Source organism: Patella vulgata, chromosome 2 (genome assembly GCF_932274485.2).
Source record: "Patella vulgata chromosome 2, xgPatVulg1.2, whole genome shotgun sequence".
Taxonomy (NCBI): Eukaryota; Metazoa; Mollusca; class Gastropoda; family Patellidae; genus Patella; species Patella vulgata.
This window is the reverse complement of record NC_065880.2, coordinates 60,762,792-60,786,478: the sequence shown is the minus strand read 5'-3', so window position 1 is coordinate 60,786,478 and position 23,687 is coordinate 60,762,792. Positions and strand designations below refer to the sequence as shown.

General features: G+C 35.9%; 1 protein-coding gene across 3 annotated transcripts in view; it reads left to right on the top strand.

The window, feature by feature from the left end:
• LOC126811195 (importin subunit alpha-1) overlaps nt 1-23,687 on the top strand; it is a 184,175-nt gene that overhangs the window by 76,077 nt on the left and 84,411 nt on the right. For all 3 annotated transcript variants that reach the window (XM_050536760.2, XM_050536759.2, XM_050536758.2), the window contains exon 5: nt 12,943-13,115. In XM_050536760.2, coding sequence (XP_050392717.1) covers nt 12,943-13,115 — 173 coding nt within the window. The remainder of the gene's footprint in view (nt 1-12,942; nt 13,116-23,687) is intronic.

The following is a 23,687-nucleotide window of genomic DNA, read 5'->3' as shown; positions in this document are numbered from 1 at the left end:
CATTATTAGATTTATAGACGTCTCTCTCCCGCTCTCTTTTGCTCCCTCTGTATAACATGCCATTATAAACAGACCCGGTGTCTGTGGGTATACAGAAATGAAAACACTGTTCTTTTTAATACATGTATTAGGCTAATCTTTAAACAATTCATGTCAAACGTCTTTTCATATCCAGCTAAACTTGTATTTTAATTTCCACAGCATTATATAGTTAATATTAAGACATTTGAAGGCGTGGGTATATTGTTAAAACAACTAAGCATTTGCGCATGCACACACGTCAAATTTAATCGTCTCATAGAGTGTATTCCGTAACTTCGCAGCAAGGAAATAAACGATGTTTTCTGACTGCGATAAGGAAATTTCATTTCAGGGACGTTCGCTACTGTTTTACAGCAACGAACTCTTATTCTCACTAAGAGTTATCTGCCTTGATTATGGAAGCTGGGTATATTTTGAAGCATTTATAACATATTTCCAAATGGTTATATCCTCAAAAATTAAATGTGTTCAGACTTCCATTGTTGACGAATGAAGTTTTTATGGTAAGTCTTATCATATAATGTGAAAATAATCCCGAAATAGTGTCTGTTTGTTGTAAAAAAAAAAAAAATTAGCATGAACCACTCTACCTAAGGATGGTTGGGTTTGAATTTCATAAAAATCGGACCAAAACTGACAGACAAAATGGCCGTCCCTGATTTTGATGAAAACTGAAATGTAAATTTCATCTTGGTTCCTTTCGATATTCGCACATTTATTATCAGATTTAAAAAAAAATGTTCAAACATATCGCTGTTGCACCGTAATTTTAGTTGAGTTCGAATTTCATGAAAATCAGACCGAAACTGCCGGACAAAATGTCCGCCCCTCGTACACAATTAGTGTAAACATCTGGTATATCAAAGTTGTGGACCCTCTAGAGGTCACAATTTTGATCTGGTTTTGATGAAAATTGAAATGTATGTTTATAACCTAAAGATCTTGGTTCCTTTCGATATTCGCGCATATCGGATGGTAACTTCCTGAATTATGGCCCCTGTTTGTATGAAAAATCATGTTTTTAGCTTGTTGTTAAGGTCACAATTTTTATCCGATTTAAAAAAAACATGTGAATATATCACCATTACACACTAAGATCTTGGTTTCTTTTGATAATTGCGTATATATATCCGAACGTAACTGCCTGGATTATGGCTCCCATGATGGTTCGAAAAATCGCATTTTTAGCTTGTGGATTCTCTAAGAGGTATTTTTTTTCCAATTTTAAAAACTGTTTAAATATTTCACCATTCCACCATAATGAAGGTTGAATTCGAATTTCGTGAAAATCGAAATGAAACTGCCCGACAAAATGGCCGCTCTTTGTACGCAAATTGTGTAAAAATACGCAATACGAAGGTTGTGGACCCTCTAGAGGTCACAATTTTTATCTGATTCTGACAACTTAAAACATATCTTTATATCCCAAAGATCTCAGTCCCTTTTCATATTTGCGCATTTCAGACCATAACTTTATGGATTATTGCCCCTGATTGTACAAAAAATCCTGTTTGTTTTTAGCTTGTTCTCTATCCATCTCTTGCAAAATGTGGGCGTATCCTGCCTGTCAGCCGCTTGTTATCCGGTTCTGATGAAACTTAAAACATATCTTTATATCCTAAAGATCTCAGGCCATCTCTTGCAAAATGTGGACGTATCCGGCCTGGCAGAAGCTGGTATCATTGCCAATTGGTTAGAGGCGTCTAACTGTGGGGAAAATTGACAGTTAATATTTGCTGACAGCATACATGCACGAATCAAACAATCTTATTTGCACATTGCATAATGGCTGGATCGATAACCTCAACGACCAACATGTATTTCCTTTTTATACGCCCACGTTGAAATGTGGTTGTATATTGTAGTCGCCCCTGTCCGTCCGTCTGTCTGTCCGCGACCACAATTGCTTGTGGGCGCTCTAAAGGTTAAAGTTAATATCCGATTGCCTTTAAATTTATACAGTGTTTAAGGTCATGAGACGAAGAAGCCTATTGATTTTCAGCGATTTCCGATAATTACTGCGAGGGTTATGGCCCTTGATCACTTCAAAAAATCTTGTGGACGCTCTAGAGGCCAAAGTTATTATCCGATTGACATTAAATTTATATACACAGTGTTTAAGGTCATGAGATGAAGAATCCTATTGATTTTCAGAGATTCCTGATAATTACTGTCAGAGTTATGGCCCTTGATCACTTCAAAATATTGACTTTAGATTGATACAGTGTTTAAGGTCCTGTGAAGAACAAGTATATTGATTTCCAATGAATTTTGATATTAAAAGTTTGGTATACTAAACGTAGCATGGGGCAGAACTTTATAAAACCAAACAAATTCTAATGGTTTTCTGATAATTACTTAATGAGTTGGTACTCTTAATCAGATTTTAATGTATTATAAATGTTTTATTACCGAAAAAAGTAAAAATATGCGACAACACTTGTTGACTGCCCGGACGATTTAGCTGCTGTGAGCGTATGTTTCGTTGCCTGGCAACCTATGTTTTGTTAATTTTTAACCTGGAGGTCGGATGTTCAATTGGCCAAGAAAGTTCATCTAGATTTTCCGGCGTGGTTTCCCCTTGTTAGTGATGCAGGACGGAGGGCCTGACAAGGACAGCCGTCTAGTCGCACGGATGGGACGAATAACCGAGGTCCCGTTTACACATTTGTCTTGTCACCACTCGACTACCCGACACCCCCTTTGCCGAAAACCTTGGGGATGCTCAGTAACGTCCTGATTGACAGAACTACAATCGAGTAACACAGAATTCATTCTTGTCACAGTTCTGTCAGTCCCAACAAAGGAGGTGGTGTGAGTAGAATCGTGACATGATTAAACACAACAAGCTGTCATGGTTGGTTGAGATTTTCTGATGCCATCAGCGCATGCGTTGTAGGCTTATATAGCCGAAATTGTCAAATTCAGTTCATTGTCATTATTTTTGGCATCGATGGAATTCAATTATGGAACGACCATGGCAACTTAAACATATTCTTTGTGTGACAGAACTTCCATCACCGCACAAATTTCAAGTGCCAATTAAAAATATAAGCCATCAAATACACAAGATGGACTTTAATGTATGTTATAGTAGGGTAAATAAGTTTCATTATCAACCTTTTTCACAATTTTAACCTCTGTCCCACATGAATCCCCGGTTGTACGTGACAAAGAGCAGGGTTGCCTGTCCAACCTCGTGGGTTTTCTCCGGGTCCTCCGGTTTCCTCCCACTGCTAAAGACCCCTATGCGCAAGCGAATTATTGAAATAAAATTAAACCATATGTTAGTCCCGAAATGACCTAGTTGTGTCGAGTGGACGTTAAACCCCATTTCTCTCTCTTCCTCTGTCCCACATGGCCAAAATTTAAGGAAAAAATGGGTTTTGTACGTTTTCAGTGTGTATTTTTGAGACAGAATATTTAGAAAAGTATATCCCATCGACCCAGAATCTTTGTAAATTGAAAAAAGACAAACTGACATAACATTAATCATGCTAATTTGGGAGATTGTGTATACAATAGTGACTTTGCCAGAGGCTGTGGAAATCCCGAAAATAGAAGTGAATAGTTGATTTGTTCCACATTTTGCCAGCCGGTGGCAAGAACTGTGGAAATCACACATTGCATATAATGCTAAATTCTTAATCTACACCAAAAGATGTTGAAATCGAATTTTGGGAAAATCGAAATGAAGCTGCCAGACAAATGGCCGCTCGTTGTACGTAAACTGTGTAAGTATGTAATATAAAGGTTGTGGACCCTCCAGAGGTCACAATTTTTATCAGATTTTGAATCTTTCATTTCCCCAAGATTTCATCCTTTTCGATATTTGTGCATTTCAGACAACTTTCTGGATTATGGCACCTGATTGTACGAAAAATTACTTTTGTTTTATTATCCATCTCTTGCAACGACTGGGTTTTTTTATACGCCCACATTTTCATGTGGACGTATTATGCCGTCGCCCCTGTCCGTCCGTCCACAATTGATTGTGGACTCTCTACAGGTCACAATTCTTATCCGATTTCGACGAAACTTGAAATATAGGTTTATCCCCAAAAGATCTCGGCTGCTTTCGGATCGAAACTTCATGGGTTATGGCCCCTGTTTGTACGAAAAATCACGTTTTTAGCTTGTGGACCCTATAGAGGTCACAATTTTTATTCAATTTTGTTGAAACTTGAAATGTAAGTTGATAACCCAAAGATCTCAGTTCCTTTCGATATTTGCGCATATCGGACAGTAACTTCCTGAATTATGGCCCCTGATTGTACGAAAAATCACGTTTTTAGCTTGTGGACCCTATAGAAGTCATAATTTTTATCCGATTTAAAAAACCGTTCTATTATATCACCGTTACACCCTAAGGATGACTGAGTTAGAATTTCGTGAAAATCGGCCCAAAATTGACTGACAAAATGGCTGCCGTTCGTTCCCAAATAGCGTAAGAATATGGTATATCAAGGTTGTGGACCCTATAGGGGTCACAATTTTTATCCGATTTTGTTGAAACTTGAAATGTAAGTTTATAACCCAAAGATCTCGGTTCCTTTCGATATTCGTGCATATCGGACCGTAATTTCCTGAATTATGGCCCCTGATGGTACGAAAAATCACGTTTTTAGCTTGTGGACCCTATAGAAGTCATAATTTTTATCTGATTTAAAAAAACGTTCTATTATATCACCGTTACACCCTAAGGAGGACTGAGTTCGAATTTCGTGAAAATCAGCCCAAAATTGACAGACAAAACGGCTGCCATTCGTTCCCAAATAGCGTAAGAATATGGTATATCAAGGTTGTGGACCCTATAGGGGTCACAATTTTTATCCGATTTTGTTGAAACTTGAAATGTAAGTTTATAACCCAAAGATCTCGGTTCCTTTCGATATTCGTGCATATCGGATCGTAACTTCCTGACTTATGACCCCTGATTGTAGGAAAAATCACTTTCTTGTTAGCTTGTTCTCTATCCATCTCTCGAAAATGTGGGCGTATCCTGTCTGGCAGCCGCTGGTTTCTTAGCTTGTTCTCTGTCCATTTCTTGCAAAATGTGGGCATATTTTGCATGGCAACCACTTTTTTTGTTGCTAAGTAACTGTAAACACAAATATTTTTGTCCCCCGCCTTTCAAAGAAAGCAGGGGACTATTAAAATGGGTTCGTCTGTCACACTTTTTGGGACACAATAACTCTCCTTCTAATTGAGCTAGAATGTTCCAACTTGGTGTAGGTGTTTATTAGGTCAATGCCTTGATGGAGTTCGTAGGTGAACATTTTCTGTTCGGGGTAAGCAGAGCGATAAGCAATTTGATTGGCCGAGACTTTGGAATACAATAACTCTACTTTGAATTGAGGTAGAATGTTCAAACTTGGTGTAGGTGTTCATTGGGTGAATGCCTTGATCTAGTTTGATGAACATTGTCTGCTTACGGTAAGCAGAGATAAGCAATTTGATTGGTTGATGTTTTGGGACACGATAACTTTAGTTCTAATAAGGCGAGAGTGATAAAACTTGGTGTATAGTTTTATTACATCAATACCTTGCCTAAGATCTATAATGAGCACTTTCTGATCAGGGTAAGCAGAGCGATAAGCAATTTGATTGGTCGAGACTTTGGAACACAATAACTCTTCTTCAAACTGAGGTAGAATGTTCAAACTTGGTGTAGGCGTTCATTAGGTAAATGCCTTGATCTAGTTTGATGATAAACATTGTCTGCTAACGGTAAGCAGAGATAAGCAATCTGATAAGTTGAAGCTTTGGAGCATGATAACTTTTGTTTTAATTAAGTGAGAGTGATGAAACTCTGAGTATAGATTCATTATATCATTGACTAAGTTCGATGATGAAAATTTTCTGCTTAGGCTACGGAGCGATAAGCAATTTGGTCAAGACTTTGAAATATAACAACTCTGCTTTTAACAACTCTGCTTTTAATTGAGGTAGAATGTTTAAACTTGATGGGGGATTACGTGGCTAAGTGGGTAAGACACTAGCTCGCTAGCCTGGAGGTCGGGTGTACGATCCCTGCATTGGCCTAGAAAATTCATCCAGATTTTCCTGGCGTGGTTCTCCCTTGTCAGTGATGCAGGACGGAGGGGCTGGCAAGGAAAGCTGTCTAGTCGTTCGGATGGGACGAAAAACCGAGGTCCCGTGTACACATTGGCGTGCACGTAAAAGATCCCTTGGCAGTTGGAATTCGATATAAGAGTAGGCCGTAGTGCCGCTGTCCGGGCAAAATTTCCCTCATAGCACACTGTAGTCTGTATGGCGTATGCCCGTCTTCATTAGCCCAGTTTAGGTGCAGAACAGCAGGACGTTAAACCCCATTTCATTTCATTTAAACTTGATGTAGTTGTTCATTTGGTGAATGTCTTGACTGAGTACAATGATTAACATTCCGAGCTGAAGCTAAGCAGAGCTAAGCAATTTCATTGGTTGTTCCTTTAGGCTAAGAATAAGATAACTTTGATTCTGTCTAATAATGAGTGATGAAACTTAGTGTATTGTTGATAATCTGTTTGTTTGATACAAAAAAAATAAATTTGCGATGAATATATGTGTCATCTATTTATTTTGACGAGGGACATTAGCCTCAGTGTTGGCTTGTTATCCCGCGCCGAACGAAGTTAGGGAGGGATATTGAAATGGGGTTCGTCCGTCTGTCCGTCCGTCCATCCGATTTCGTTTTCGGAGCATATCTCGTAAACCGTTCAAGATATCTTTCTGAAACTTTGCACACATATCAACCTATTACAGTAGTTGTGCCCCTTTTGCTATTTAGAAATTTCTGGGATTTATATTTTTTGTGTACAATTTTGTTTCCGGAGCATATCTCATAAATCGTTTTAAATTTCTCAGATTTGATAATTTTATGTGTTTCCATGGAAACACATTCGGCTGTTCAAGATACCTTTAAAATAATTTTACCCATTATTTTATTTTCTGAAATCTAGCCTTCCGTCCTGATTTTGTTTCTGGAGCATATTTTATAATGTGTTCAAGAAATCTTTTTGAAACTTTGTACAAACATTAACCTATTAAAGTATTTTATTTTCTGATGTATAAGTTTATTGTTTAACATACAGCAGCTGATTGAGGTAGGCAAAGGTTGTTGTGCAAACCTTACAGGGAGTAGCGTCCCTGCCTTGTCGAGCTACTGTGATCAGGGTATGAATTTCTGTGAATTGATATTCCATGCGTCGGAATGAGATTTGTCTAAAGCACCAGTTCCCTCCAGTTGCAAAATATCTCTATTTTCTATGTAGTCCATCAAATGGGCAGAAAACCAGACCCAACTTTTCTAGAGTAAAATAAACCGTTCAAGATATCTTTCTGAAACTTTGCACTCACATCAACCTATTACAGTAGTTGTGCCTTTTGCTATTTAGGAATTTCTGGGATTTATATTTTTTGTGTTTCCATGGAAACAAAAATGACTTAGTTTTTGGTGTACAATTTTGTTTCCGGAGCATATCTCATAAACCGTTCAAGATATCTTTCTGAAACTTTGCACACATATCAACCTATTACAGTAGTTGTGCCTTTTGCTATTTAGGAATTTCTAGGATTGATATTTTGTGTGTTTCCATGGAAACAATTTTGACTTGGTTTTTGGTGTACAATTTTGTTTCCTGAGCATCTCTCATAACCGTTCAAGATATCTTTCTGAAACTTTGCACTCACATCAACCTATTACAGTAGTTGTGCCTTTTGCTATTTTTTTAACACAGGTATATGTCTACGATGCAACAGATATTAATAATACATAATCAAATCTACAATGTCGTTTATAATAGCATTGGTTCAACATGGGAGACGACATGTCTACGCATCAAAGAACATTGAAAGAATCGTGCAGTTGGCTATTTTTACATTTGTATTCCTTTCGAGCACGGGAATACCGAGAGTTCAAAGGATGATTTAATAACTTAAGTTCTTTTTAAGCCAATCACATACACATTATTTTGTGTTCTGCCTACACAACTCTTAGCAATGTAATTTTGTGAGGTGATAAACGCAACCGTTGAACGTTATTGAAAATTCATTTGTGATTTTTAAATTTCCTGTGTTGCGATATTCATACACATGGAAATTTCTTTTTTATGGATTCTATTTCGATAAAGGTAAGGTACTCCATAAATAGAGTTGTAACTAAACTGAATCTTAAAGCGTTTTCATATTTAGCAGAATGATGTAACACTGCTAAGTGAGACATGAATTTTGACCGGACATAAATGGCTATGAGTTACGGGTTGCGCGGTACCCATTTCAACACGCAAAACAATAAACTGGCAATGCGTTACCGTTTACGTGGTACTCATTTCAAGACGCAAAACAATAAATTGTCAGAACAAAAGAATATATATAGACATACGGTAAATTTAGCTTATCGCTATATACCCGGATATATTCAAATTGAGGTCCGACTGCGGGATATAATTATAAATGACGACATTGTTTTCTCCTATTTACGACAGATTACGGTCCATATTTATATTTTATTATGCAACTTGACTATAATACACGTACTGTGTCTTATGTTCATCAACAAATACAAAAGACGCATAGAAGAAACGGCCCGTACAACTTCCACATATAAAGACCTGTCCTTATACAAAGTCCTATTTGCGTAAAACACACCGGCGAATGAAAAATCGCACGGTAAAAACAATTTTCCTTCCCAAGTTTCCATTTAACACTCACGCGTCAGATAAAGCCTGTTGGTTCTTGATTATACCCTTTTGGTGCAATTATAACAACTATCGAGAAAACACACCAATTAAACAATACACACCGAGTCATTCGTTTTTAACCCGTCGGTTAATTAACATACTCAGTACAGAAAACGCACCGTACCAGAGTTTTTCACCCCTACTGATAATTAACTCGCCTTTCAGTCCATTTTTCACCCTTGTTAATTAACACACCTTATCTAGAGATTTTAAGCCATAACGAGGAGTTATAATCCGAATTTTATTTTTTTATCGAGATATGTAGGTATTTACCATTTTGCGAGTTTTTAATGCGGCAAACGTACGTTTTAACCTTTACCTATTTCTCAGTGTTATATCATGAAAATAAGCTGAAAATGATCGAAAGTAATCACACTTTCAATAAAAATGTTAACTTAACTAAATTCACCTTTGTTCTTTGGGACCCCAGAGGTCAAAAGGCCACATTTTCCGTTTTAGCTGTAGGAAGATTTAGAGTAATAAATGTTGGCATAAAAAATAAAAACTAAAGCGAAACCTGTTCTAATTAATAATAGGAACATTTAAAATTTATCTTTAGGTGGTCTTAGCACCAAACTTTTACTTTGGAAAGTCGAAAATGATCTTGCATAACAGAACGAAAACGCTTCAGAACCTGTTTCAAAAATACATTAAAACTGTTCAATCAAAATCCCTCTGAATTAGTTTTACAACGAATGCTATACATAATGATACTAGTTGTCTGAAAAAAACAATTGAATAGTTTCATGGCTGGACTCCAGCCTGCAGGCCGTGTCACAAAGCCTGCCAAAATTTTCCCCGCTAACTTTACCAATACGACATATATCCTGTGATGACTGTGAACTACTATGAACAATGTATTCGTCGGTTTTATCTGCGTCCATGTTCCGGCGAAATTCATATAAACGCATAAAAAATTTGCAAACTTTTAATCTCGTAGTCAGATACATGTTTTTCCTTCACAGATTAACGTCGGTTTTCCAAGAATGGGATTCTCGGAAATCCACAATCTGGTTAAAACACAGATCCTATTTCGTTTCGTTTTTATAGTTCAAAATTTCGTTATACTTGTCTTTACTACTTCATGTAGTGTATGCCATCAAAAGTATAAAAAAACGAAACGAAATATAGATCTGTATTTTAATCAGATTGGGAAATCCACGCAGCCTGCAGGCTGGAGTCCAACACTGAAACTATTCAATTGTTTTTCAGATAACTAGTATCAATATGTATAACAATCGTTGTAAAAATAAATCAGATTTCGATTTGACAGTTTTTACGTATTTTTGAAACAGGTTTCAAAGTGTGTTGGTTCTGTTTTGCAAGATTATTTTCGACGTTCCAAACTAAAAGATAAATTTTAAATGTACCTATTATTAATTAGAACAGGTTTCGCTTTAGTTTTTATACGCCCACATGGAAATGTGGTCGTATATTGCCGTCGCCCCCGTCCGTCCGTCCGTCGTCCAGAATTTCTTGTGAACACTCTACAGACTACATTTATCATCGGATTGTTTTGAAATTGATATGTTGTTTGCATTAGTGAGATGAAGAAGCCTATTTAATTTCAATAACTTCCGTTAATTTCATCTTGAGTTATGGCCCTTGTTTCACTTTGTTGCACCTTGTGAACACTCTAACGACAAAAGTTATCAACCGATCTGTATGAAATTTATATGCATCATTTAAATTAGTAAAACAAAGAAGCCTTTTGAATTTCAGCAATTTCCGTTAATTACATCTAGAGTTGTTTCACTTTGTTGAATCTTGTGAACTCTCTAATGACAACAGTTATCATCCGATCTGTTTGAAATTGATATGCATCATTTAAATTAGTGAAATGAAGAAGCCTATTGAATTTCAGCAATTTCCGTTAATTAGGCCGTGAGTTATGGCCCTTGTTTCACTTTGTTGTACCTTGTTTATGCTCTAACGACAAAAGTTATTATCAGATCTATATGAAATTTATATGCATCATTTAGATTAGTAAAACAAAGAAGTTTATTGAATTTCAGAAATTTCCGTTAATTACATCTAGAGTTATGGCCCTTTTAACAGACTGTGGTATAGGATGTAAATGGTTCATTTACATTATCAATACATACAATTTGCTTTTTGTTATTAAATTATATATAAATTTGTTGATTGTTTTCCAATTTTGATTTCTTTTTGTGCATGCTGCTATTTCTTTATTTATAAAGCAGTGATTGTTTTCCAGTGTTGTGTTTTTAGTATTCATACTGTTATTTGTGATTGTTTTTATACGCCCACATGGAAATGTGGTCGTATATTACCGTCGCCCCCGTCTTTCAGTCGTCCACAATTTCTTGTGAACACTCTACAGACTACATTTATCATCTGATTGTCGATAACAATTTATTGTGAAGACTATACAGACTACATTTATCATCTGATTGTTTTGAAATTGATATATGTTGTTTGCATTAGTGAGATGAAGAATCCTATTTAATTTCAATAAGTTCCGTTAATTTCGTCTGGAGTTATGGCCCTTGTTTCACCTTTTGAATGCTCTTAACGACAAAAGTTATCAACTGATCTGTATGAAATTTATATGCATCATTTAAATTAGTAAAACAAAGAAGCCTATTGAATTTCAGCAATTTCCGTTAATTACATCTAGAGTTATGGCCCTTATTTCACTTTGTTGTACCTTGTGAATGCTCTAACGACAAAAGTTATCAACTGATCTGTATGAAATTTATATGCATCATTTAAATTAGTAAAACAAAGAAGCCTATTGAATTTCAGCAATTTCCGTTAATTACATCTAGAGTTATGGCCCTTTTTTCACTTTGTTGTACCTTGTGAATGCTTTAACGACAAAAGTTATTATTCGATCTGTATGAAATTTATAGGTATCGTTTAAATTAGTAAAACGAACAAGCCTATTGAGTTTCAGGAAATTTCCGTTAATTACACCTAGAGTTATGGCCCTTGTTTTACTTTGTTGAACCTTGTGAACGTTCGAACGACAAAAGTTATCATCCGATCTGTATGAAATTGATATGTTTTATTTGAATTAGTAAAACGAAAAAGTCTGTCGAATTTCAACAATTTCTGTAGATTACTTCCAGAGTTACAGCCCTTCTTTTAGTTTTTAGAACCTTGTGAACCCTCAAACGACGAAAATTATAATGTCATCTGTATGAAATTGTTTATTAAATGCCCCCTAATCACCTACAAAAGAACAAATATACGACAACTCTTGTCAACCGCTCGGACGATTTAACTGCTGTGGGCGTATGTTTAGTTGCATGGCAACCTATCTTTAGTATTTAGTGTACATACATATTAATACATACAATTGGTTTTTGTTATTAGATAATCATAGCTAAATATATGTGGATTTTGAATCAGTACCAAAATTTAACACCTGTACCCAATAATCAACTAAATTGCGCAGAAGCCCCCAATCAAGTAATTACGCCGTTTTAAAATGGGCGACAGCTTGTCTATGGAGATTGACAGTGACTTTTTTGGTGCCAGTCTAATGTACAGTCTCGCGAGATTATCGCACTGCTATTGTGAGCTTGACTTATGACCACATGTACATATGGAAGACTAGTTAATTCATTTGTGATTTAAAAAAGATACATTAACTTGGATGTGATTTACCGATTTCCAATTGTATAATTTACCTGGGACGTGATTTACCGATTTTTGATTTATTTGTCAATGGTGGAATACTAAGTTTATAGGATAATGGATAATATATAATACTACGACTAGGGTCATCTGTATGAAATTGTCTATTAAATGTCCCCTAATTACTTACAAAAGAATAAATATACGACAACTCTTGTCGACCGCTTGGACGTATGTGGGCGTATGTTTTGTTGCCTGGCAACCTATCTTTGAAAGTGTGATTACTTTCGATCATTTTCAGCTTCTTTTCATAATACAAGAATGACTGCACATTCACTTTCAGTGCAAATGAACTCATTTGACCTTTGACCCCGAATATCTCAAATGCCCCAACGGCGGACTGATTACCACTCGGCATCATATTCTATGCAAAATTTTACTCTAGAAAAGTTGGGTCTGGTTTTGTGCACATTTGATGGACACCCCCCATGCGCTGAGCCTCCGGTCTAATGGTGATAACTTCTTTATTTGGATTTTTTTTTGTAAATTGCAGACCTGAGTTGCAGTTTGAAGCTGCTTGGGCATTGACTAATATTGCATCGGGAACCTCCGATCAAACAAGATATGTTGTTAATGAGGGAGCGGTTGTAGATTTTATCAAATTATTAGACTCTCCTCATCAAAATGTCTGTGAACAAGCTGTATGGGCTCTAGGAAACATTGCTGGTATGTATTACATTACAATGGTCCACGGAAACGTACAAATTCATGCAGTGTTACTGTTGTCATATATATTCACTAAGCGTTAATTTTATATGCCCACATTTCAGTGATGGCGTATTATTTCGTCACCCTGTCCATCGGTCAGTCTGATGGATTTGAACAGAATCTAAAGTTTTCATACCACCAGTGTTCTTAATTCATTTTGAAACGAACCAGCTAAAACTGTGTCAAGTGAGGTTCCTGTAGGAAATAGTGTAATAAGCTTCCATTCCTTTTAATATAACCAGACATCAACAAATGTAATTCTTGGAATTTTGTTATGGGGAATGTTGTATTCTTATGTATGTGATTACCACAAAAATAACGACAAATGGGTAAACCTTTTGAAAATTTCCATATTAATTCACACTAAATAACTTTTTTTTATACGCCCATATTGAAATGTGGTCGTATATTGTTGTCGCCACTGTCCGGCCGGCCGGCGTCCACAAGCTCTAGAGGCTAAAGTTAATGTCCGATTGACTTTAAATTTATACACAGTGTTTAAGGTCATGAGACGAAGAATCCTATTGATTTTCAACGATTTCTGATAATTACTGCCATAGTTATGGACCTTGATCACTTTGAAAAATCTTGTGGACGCTCTAGAGGCCAAAGTTAATATCTGATTGACTTTAAATTTATACACAGTGTTTAATAAGGGGACCCACTCCTCAAAGTCAAATTCTATATTTATGTCTGGATTTGTGCAAGTTTGTGATATTATTAACCCCTCTGGGTAGTTGATCAGGAATGCAAAAATTTTGTCACCCAATTTTTGCCTGTTGCCATGGTAACAGGCCACGCCCACTTTTTGTGGCACCTTTTTTGTGGAAGCTTTTTCTCAATTGCTTGTGGACGCTCTAGAGGCTAAAATTAATATCCGATTGACTTTAAATTTATACAGTGTTTAAGGTCATGAGACGAAGAAGCCTATTGATTTGTGGACGGCCTAGAGGTCAAAGTTAATATCGAATTTACTTTAAATTTATAATCAGATTTTAGTGTATTATAAATGTTTCATTACCGAAAATAAAAAATATTTGACAACTCTTGTTGACTGCCTGGACGATTTAGCTGCTGTGGGCGTATGTTTCGTTGCCTGGCAACCCATCTTTGTTGTTTTTAGTTGAAATAAGGATATTGCAGATGTAAATGTGAGACATTAAACCTATATTTCATAAAAATAAGGGTGGTAAAATTTTGGCTGCTGTGTCACGTGTGGGTTTGAGTAACGTACTCCAAAAGGTCTGGTGTTGGTGGGGATAGGTCTGACCGTAACTTACTGAATTATGGCCCCTGATTGTACGAAAAATCGCGTTTTTAGCTTGTGGACCCTATAGAAGTCATTTTTATCCGATTTAAAAAAACGTATTATTATATCACCGTTACACCCTAAGGACGACTGAGTTCAAATTTCGTGGAAATCGGCCCAAAACTGACAGACAAAATGGCCGCCCCTCGTTCTCAAATTGCGTAAAAATATGGTATATCAAGGTTGTGGACCCTAAAGAGGTCACATTTTTTATCCAATTTTGTTGAAACTTGAAATGTAAGTTTATAACTCAAAGATCTTGGTTCCTTTCGATATTTGCGCATATCGAATTGTTATTTCCTGAATTATGGCCCTTGATTGTAGGAAAAATCACTTTCGTTTTAGCTTGTTTTCTATCCATCTCTCGAAAATGTGGGCGTATCCAGCCTGGCAGCCGCTGGTTGGTCTATAAAATGGCAATTATTATTCGATTTACATAAAATTTTCACCATGTGATGCCTTATGCCATTTCTGATTTCATAAAACTAATTGAACATTTTCATTATCACCGGAAGTACTGTACACTTACATGTAACAAATGTATACAAGCCAACAGTGAGGCTGATGTCCCCCGCCGAAATCCCAAATAAATAGATGACACATATTAATTAATCGCACATCTATTTTTTTCAAAAGTATCGAGCAATCAAACTGATTATCAACTATACACTAAGTTTCATCACTCTCTATCAGATAGAATCAAAGTTATCTTGTCCCAAAGCATCGACCAAGGAAATTGCTTATCTCTGCTTAGCTTTAGCTCAATATGTTAATCATTGAACTCAGTCAAGACGAACATCTACATCAAGTTTAAACATTCTACCTCAATTAGAAGCAGAGTTGTTATGTTCCAAAGTCTTGACCAATCAAAATGCTTATTGCTCCTTAGCCTAAGCAGACAATTCTCATCATCGAACTTAGTCAAGGTATTGATGTAATGAAACTATACACCAAGTTTCATCACTCTTACTTAATTAGAACTAAAGTTATCTTGTCCCAAAGCATCAACCAATCAAATTGCTTATCTCTACTTACCATAAGCAGAAAATGCTCATCTTTGCACTCTATCAAGGCATTGGCCCAATAAACACCTACACCAAGTTTGAACATTCTAGCTCAATTAGAACGAGAGTTATTGTGTTCCAAAGTCTTGGCCAATCAAATTGCTTATCGCTCTGCTTACCCTGAGCAGAAAATGCTCAATATTGAACTTAGTCAAGGTATCGATGTAATGAAACTATACACCAAGTTTCATCACTCACTAAATTGGAACTAAAGTTATCGTGTCCCAAAGCATCAGCCAATCAAATTGCTTATCTCTACTTACCCTAAGCAGAAAATGCTCATCTCCACACCCCTTTAAGGCATTGACCTAATAAACACCTACACCAAGTTTGAACATTTTAGCTCAATTAGAGGGAGAGTCATTGTGTTCCAAAGTCTCGGCCAATAAAATTGCGTATCGCTCTGCTTACCCTGAGCAGAAAATGCTCATTATCAAACTTAGTCAAGGTATTGATGTAATGAAACTATACACCAAGTTTCATCAATCTCGCTGAATTAGAACTAAAGTTATCGTGTCCCAAAGCATCAACCAATCAAATTGCTTATCTCTGCTTACCCTAAGCGGAAAATGCTCATCTTCGAACTCCATCAAGGCATTGACCTAATCAACACATACACCAAGTTTGAACATTCTAGCTCAATTAGGAAGAGAGTTATCGTGCCCCAAAGTATCAACCAATCAAATTGCTTATCTCTGCTTACCCTAAGCGGAAAATGCTCATCTTCGAACTCCATCAAGGCATTGACCTAATAAACACATACACCAAGTTTGAACATTCTAGCTCAATTAAAAGTTATCGTGTCCCAAAGCATCAACCAATCAAATTGCTTATCTCTGCTTACCCTAAGCGGAAAATGCTCATCTTCGAACTCCATCAAGGCATTGACCTAATCAACACATACACCAAGTTTGAACATTCTAGCCCAATTAGGAAGAGAGTTATCGTGTCCCAAAGCATCAACCAATCAAATTGCTTATCTCTGCTTACCCTTAGCGGAAAATGCTCATCTTCGAACTCCATCAAGGCATTGACCTAATAAACACATACACCAAGTTTGAACATTCTAGCTCAATTAGGAAGAGAGTTATTGTGTCCCAAAAAGTGTGACGGACAGACAGACGGACAGACAGACGGACGGACAGACGGACAGACGGACAGACAGACAGACAGACAGACAGACGGACGAACCCATTTTAATAGTCCCCTGCTTTCTTCGAAAGGCGGGGGACAAAAATGAATTGATATTGCTGGATTTGGTTGATTCGGCGTCCATTTTATTTGATGTGTGCAATGCTTATGTGGAAACCTGTTTAATGGTTTCATTGGTACCGGAAGTCACATATGTTTAGGGTAACGTGGCACCGGTGAAACCTGTCATTACTGCATTGCAGTTCTAGTTCTTATTATTTTTTTTTTCCACTTGAGCATCTCAGAAACTACTTGTCAGATCAATTCGATGTCTTCGGTTTTACTGGGAAAGTGGGTATTTCGAACGTTCTGCGACTATACGAAATGTCCGATACGCCAAAGTTGTCGTTTTTATACGCCCACATTGAAATGTGGTCGTATATTGTCGTCGCCCCCGTCCGTCCGTCCGTCCGGCGTCCACAATTGATTGTGGACGCTCTAGAGGCTAAAGTTAATATCTGATTGACTTTAAATTTATACACAGTGTTTAAGGTCCTGAGACGAAGAATCCTATTGATTTTCAGCGATTTCCGATAATTACTGCCAGAGTTATGGCCCTTGATCACTTCAAAAAATCTTGTGGATGCTCTAAAGGCCAAAGTTAATATCCGATTGACTTTAAATTTATACACAGTGTTTAATGTCATGAGACGAAGAAACATTGATTTTCAACGATTTCCGATAATTACTGCCAGAGTTATGGCCCTTGATCACTTCATAAAATCTTGTGGATGCTCTAGAGGCTAAAGTTAACATCCGATTGACATTAAATTTATGTAAGGCGCTGGCTCGCTAGCCTGGAGGTCTGGTGTTTGATCCAGATTTTCCAGCGTGGTTCCCCCTTGTCAGTGATGCAGGATGCTCTAGAAGCGAAAGTTAATATTCGATTGACCTTAAATTTATACACAGTGTTTAAGGTCATGAGACGAAGAAGCCTATTGATTTTCAGCGATTTCCAATATTTGCTGCCAGAGTTGTGGCCCTTGATCACTTCGAAAAATCTTGTGGACGCTCTAGAGGCCAAAGTTAATATCCGATTGACTTTCAATTTATACACAGTGTTTAAGGTCATGAGCCGAAGAAGCCTATTGATTTTCAGCGATTTCCGATAATTACTGCCAGAGTTATGGTCCTTGATCACTTCAAAAAATCTTGTGGACGCTCTAAAGGCCAAAGTTAATATCCGATTGATTTTAAATTTATACAGTGTTTGAGGTCATGAGACAAAGATTCCTATTGATTTTCAACGATTTCCGATAATTACTGCCAAAGTTATGGCCCTTGGTCACTTTGCAAAATCTTGTGATGCTCTAAAGGCTAAAGTTATAATCCGATTGACTTCAGATTGAAACACAGAGTTTAAGATCTTGAGACGAACAAGTATATAGATTTTCAATTAATTTTTATGACTTAAACAGTTAAATCCATGATATTAAAAGCTTTGCATACAAAACGTTAGCATGGGGCAGAACTTTATAAAAACCAAACAAATTCTAATAGTTTTCTGATAATTACTTCGTGAGTTGTTGCTCTTAATCAGATTTTAGTGTATTATAAATGTTTCACTACCGAAAAAAGTAAAAATATGCGACAACCCTTGTTGACTGCCCGGACGATTTAGTTGCTGTGGGCGTATGTTTCGTTGCCTGGCAATCTATCTTTTGAAATATTGCAGTAATATTAACAGTAATCGTCAGATTTTAACATTGGATACATTTTGACATAGCCTGAGACAGGGCACATAGCTATGGTAGTTTATATTTTTGATTTTCGACGAATCTTCGGAGATATTAGGAGCCAAATTTTGAAAATTTAAATTTTGACAAAATATTTTTTTATTAATGAATAATTTTTTACAGCATTTTACCCAGGGTTAAGGGGTCGTTTGATTTTAGCAAAAATGTGAACAATTTTTGTCTCGATAATTTTTCTTGGCCACTATTCATAAAAGTGACACCATTTCATGTGTAATGTCAATTTTGACTAGTTAAACCAATTTAGCATTTTCAGTGTCACCGGAAATGGTGCCATTTGGGCAAAAAATGTATTTATAGCCTTCAAAACAGATATTTTATTCAAATGAGTCTGATTTGTAATGTTTCTAAAATTATGATATTTGATTCCAATCAACTAATAGAATGAACCCATACGATCATATAGATATCACAAAATGGTTTCTAACTTGTTCAGTTCCGGAGAAATAGGGGATTTTCAGCAGGTCACTTTTCAAGGTTTTTGGTCCATAAAAGTGTCAATGATTTTTCGATTTACATAACACTTTCACTGTGTGATACCTAATGCCATTTACGATTTCATGCAAGTAATTTAGTATTTTCATTATCACCGGAAGTACCGTCACTTTAGCAAAAACTGTATTTTTAGCCTCTAAAAACAACTAATTGTTTGAAGTAAGCGATATTCATTATTGGTTGAAAATTATGATATTTGATTCCTATGGACAAATAGTATCAATCGATATGATCATATTGATATCACAAAATTGTTTCTAACATCTTCCCTTGCCGAAAAATAATCAATATTGTCAGGATCAGTTTTTAAGATTTTTCGTATTTTAATTTCAGTGTATGGGTTCTGGGTTAATTATTTATTGCCTGATTTGTGTAAAAGAAAAGCCCACCTGGTGCAAATTCTTAACTTACTTCTACCTATAAAAGTTTCTGTTGGCACCTGAAGTGACGTAATTTTGCCTAAAACTTCAATTTTGTCATGTCGAAAGATCTTTTAAAAAGTAAATATTAATGTTAACAAATCTAATAGATCAAGATGAATGCTCATACTAAAGACGCAAAATATGTCTTGCTTTTTTTGTTTTGTTGTTGTTTTTTTTTTGCGGGGGGGTGGGGGGGGTGCATTTCAATTTAAAGCTGAAAAAAAAGGTGTAAAAATGAGCTATTTACAATGCATTCAGGCTTTTCATATTTTAGAATATTTGTCAACTTTCACGAACCTGTAGCATTAATCCATACGATGACAATGTATGTCAAAATTAGTTTGTAATATTAGCAGTTGCCGAGAAATAGGCAATTTTGCATGAGTCACTTTTCACGTTATTTTGCCTGTAAAAGAGTTAATTATAATCCGATTTTCTATTTATTTTCACCATATGATGCCTAATGCCATTTTTGGCTGGGCGGATCCAATTTTACATTTTCACTGTCACCGGAAATGGCGTCATATGGGCAAAAACTGTATTTATAGCCTTTAAAACAGATATTTTATTCAAATATCAATTGCAATCAACAAATAGAATGAACCAATACGATCATACAGATACCACAAAATAGTACCTAACTTTTACGGTTGTAGAGAAATAGACGATTTTCTACACGTCACTTTTCAAAGTTTTTGGTCTATAAAAGTGTCAATTATTATTTGATTTTCATAAAATTTTCACCATGTGATGCCTGATGCCATTTATGATTTCATGAAACTAATTTAACATTTTCATTATCACCGGAAGTAATGTCCTTTTGGCAAAAACTGTATTTTTAGCCTTCAAAACAAATATTTTTTGAAGTGAGTTATATTTATTATTCGTTTAACATATTTGATTCCAATGGAGATATAGATTGGATCAATACGATCATATAGATGTCCAAAAATTGCTTCTACCATCTTTCTTTGTCGAGAAATAACCAATTTTGTCAATTATTATTCGATTTTCACCATGTGATGCCTGATGCCATTTATGATTTCATGGAACTAATTTAACATTTTCATTATCACCGGGAGTAATGTCCTTTTGGCAAAAACTGTATGTTTAATTAGACATTTATTAAAATGACAAGACCATAATCAACTCTCGATGCCATCTGATGGGTCTGATTTTACACAAATTTAGACATTTATTAAAATGACAAGACCATAATCAACTCTCGATGCCATCTGATGGGTCCGATTTTACACAAATTTAAATCTGATCTGCTGTTCGACAATGCATGGTAATTAACCGTAAAAAACCTTCAATTTGGATTGTTCGCGTATTTCACCGAACATAATAAACTTGCATTATGCAAGAGCTAAATCTGTCAGTTGCAGGTATTTCATTAGTTATGTTTTATAATCTATTAATTAGACATTTATTAACATGACAAGACCATAATCAACTCTCGATGCCATCTGATGGGTCCGATTTTACACAAATTTAAATCTGATCTGCTGTTCAACAATGCATGGTGATTAACTGTAAAAATGGATAAGCGAGACTTGTCTATTATCGTTGCAACAGTAACAATGATAACTGAGGCTACAGTGTTATTGAAATGAGTTTTTTCTCGGCTCAGAGTTAAGCAACTTTACTGAACTTTTCAGCATATTCTCTTGACATTATCTATTTTTTAACTATTATAGCGAGAAGTGTCAGCTCTTTATCTATTCTTTCACAATGACACTTAATAATTGATTTCAATATACCATAAAACAAATTCAAAATTGGGCATATTACTTTACACTCATATTGATAATATGTGCTTTCCGATCCACTTTAGTCTATTTAAAAGAATAGAGCTAACCACCCTTTAAACAATTCACTCACAGAACTATATCTGGAACTACTCCTTTAAATCGAATAATGTCTAAAAGGAAGTTTAGTCTCCTTCAATTTTTCAATTCTTTGTTGTACTGATAACTTTGCCATTCTTTCAAGTGCATAATTATTGCTGACATCAACATTATTGTCGCCCGCCTTTCGAAGAAAGCAGGGGACTGTTAAAATGGGCCTGTCCATCTGTCTGTTCGTCAAGCCTTTTGGGACACAATAACTCTCCTTCTAATTGAGGTAGAATGTTCAAACTTGGTGTAGGTGTTGATTAGGTGAATGCCTTGATGGAGTTCGAAGATGAGCATTTTATGTTTAGGATCAGCAGAGATAAGCAATTTGATTTGTTGAAATTGGTCAAAATGTGGCCCAAAATATGGCCTTTGTCACCAGACTTAAGCCAAATTTGTTCAACTTTCGTCACTCCTAAGTGATATTTTTGGCTTCCTGACTTGGTTAGCTAGCTTTTTTAGGCTTTGTTTCAGCCATGGACTCAAAATTTTAATTATGGTCACAAATTATTGCTAATTAATTAGCTCTTAGTAGCATTAGTACAGCATTTTATTAAAAGCAGTCATTTTGTGCAGTGAAGCTCATAGAAATGGTGTTAGAAAGAAAAATAATCCGGACAAGACAATTTAATCAAATCCACTCAAACGTCATTATGTGACCCAAGCAATAACGGGAAGTTGATGTAGCATTTACTGTTAATTTTTTAATACGCTGCCTTTAGAGCCTATGCGGAACTTAATGCTTGCACTGAGACTCAGTAAGTCACACTCATTAGGAGTATGCCACGTCGGATCAATGCTTGTTTGGCAAACAGAGGAGGATTTAACCGTTACTGACTTGGTTGTGATGCTGTGGTAACTTTGCTGTTTGACCCCGGGTATCATTTTACCCTTATAATGGTCAGTCTGTGCCTTACTTAGTCTAACGATCATTTGGAATAAATCGATGAATGTGAACTTCATTTCATTTTGTCATTTGTTTCTTCGTCAGTTTCATTAGGTGACTTTAATAACACTTAAAAATCAAATATCCCCTACTTTTTTTGAATAGTATATATAAAACCATTACCATATAATCTTATATCACGACATATGTGTTATTTTCAATAATCAGGATTTTAATTATTTAATTATTAATTAGCTAATTATTCGAAACGAAACCAGACTGATAGTGCACTTGTATCAAAAATAGACTCAGGGGATACTATTCTATTTAAAAACATTACGAACAGTGGAGGTTTCGACATGTGTGTCATTTTAAACGAATGGGATTTTAATTAGTTATTTAATTAATAATTAGCTAATTACTCAAAACCCTCCAGGCTGACAGTGATCCAGTAGTGAAAAATGGATTCAGCGGGTCCGATTCCATATAAAACCGTCGAGAAAAAAACTTATCTCGAAAAATTTGGGTCCCCCTGTTATTTCGTAATCGGCCGCCGGACTGTTCAACTTTTGTTGCTCTTAAGTGATATTTTTGGTTTCCTGACTTGGTTAGCTAACTTTTAGGCTTTGTTTCAGTAGTGGACTCTAAATTTTAATTAGTCACTAATTAGTGACCTTTGACCTTTGTCGCCTCTGAGCCACTCTTAAGCAAGGTTTGTTCAACTTTTGTCGCTGTTAAGTGATATTTTGGGTTTCATGACTTGGTTAGCTAGTTTTTAGGCTTTGTTTCAGTTATGGACTCTAAATTTAAATTACTTTCACTAATTAGTGCTAATTAATTAAGCTCTTAAACATACATTATGCAAGAGCTCAATCTGCCTATTCCAGGTCTTTCTTTAGGCCTGAAATGCTATCTAAATTATTAATTAAACATTAATTAACCTATCCAGGCCATAATCAACTCTAGATGGCAGCGCTAGCCTGCGATCTTTAGTGGATTGTAAGCCGATTTACTGCATAACTTTCCTTCTCGATTAAACGATTAAATGGATAATCGAGACTATGCTGTTTATCGTACTGACTTTAGTAATGATGACCGAGGCTTATGGAAAATTCAGTCGCTTAGTTCTCGGTTCATAGTGGATCAATTTGAATGAAATTTTCACCAAATTGCCTTTACATTATCTAGTTTTAACTATTATAGTGAGAACTGCCAACTCGTTACCGAATCTCCCATAATGGATCTTTAAGTAGCATTAGCACACTATTTTATGCTTTTAAGTCATGCATTCTGTTTCTTAGTGTTAAGAATGAAACGTTTGCAAGAAAATTGTGGATGGATATTGAATTTTAACTCTTAATAAATTTGGCAGGGTTAGGGGGAGCGCTCCCAGGTTTATGTACAGGTTACAAAACTTATGACTAAGGTTGTCACGATTAATGGGTGTAGTCGATTCGATTTCTAGCTCAAACCGATTACCATTTTGAAAAATAGGTAGTCGTTTCATCCAA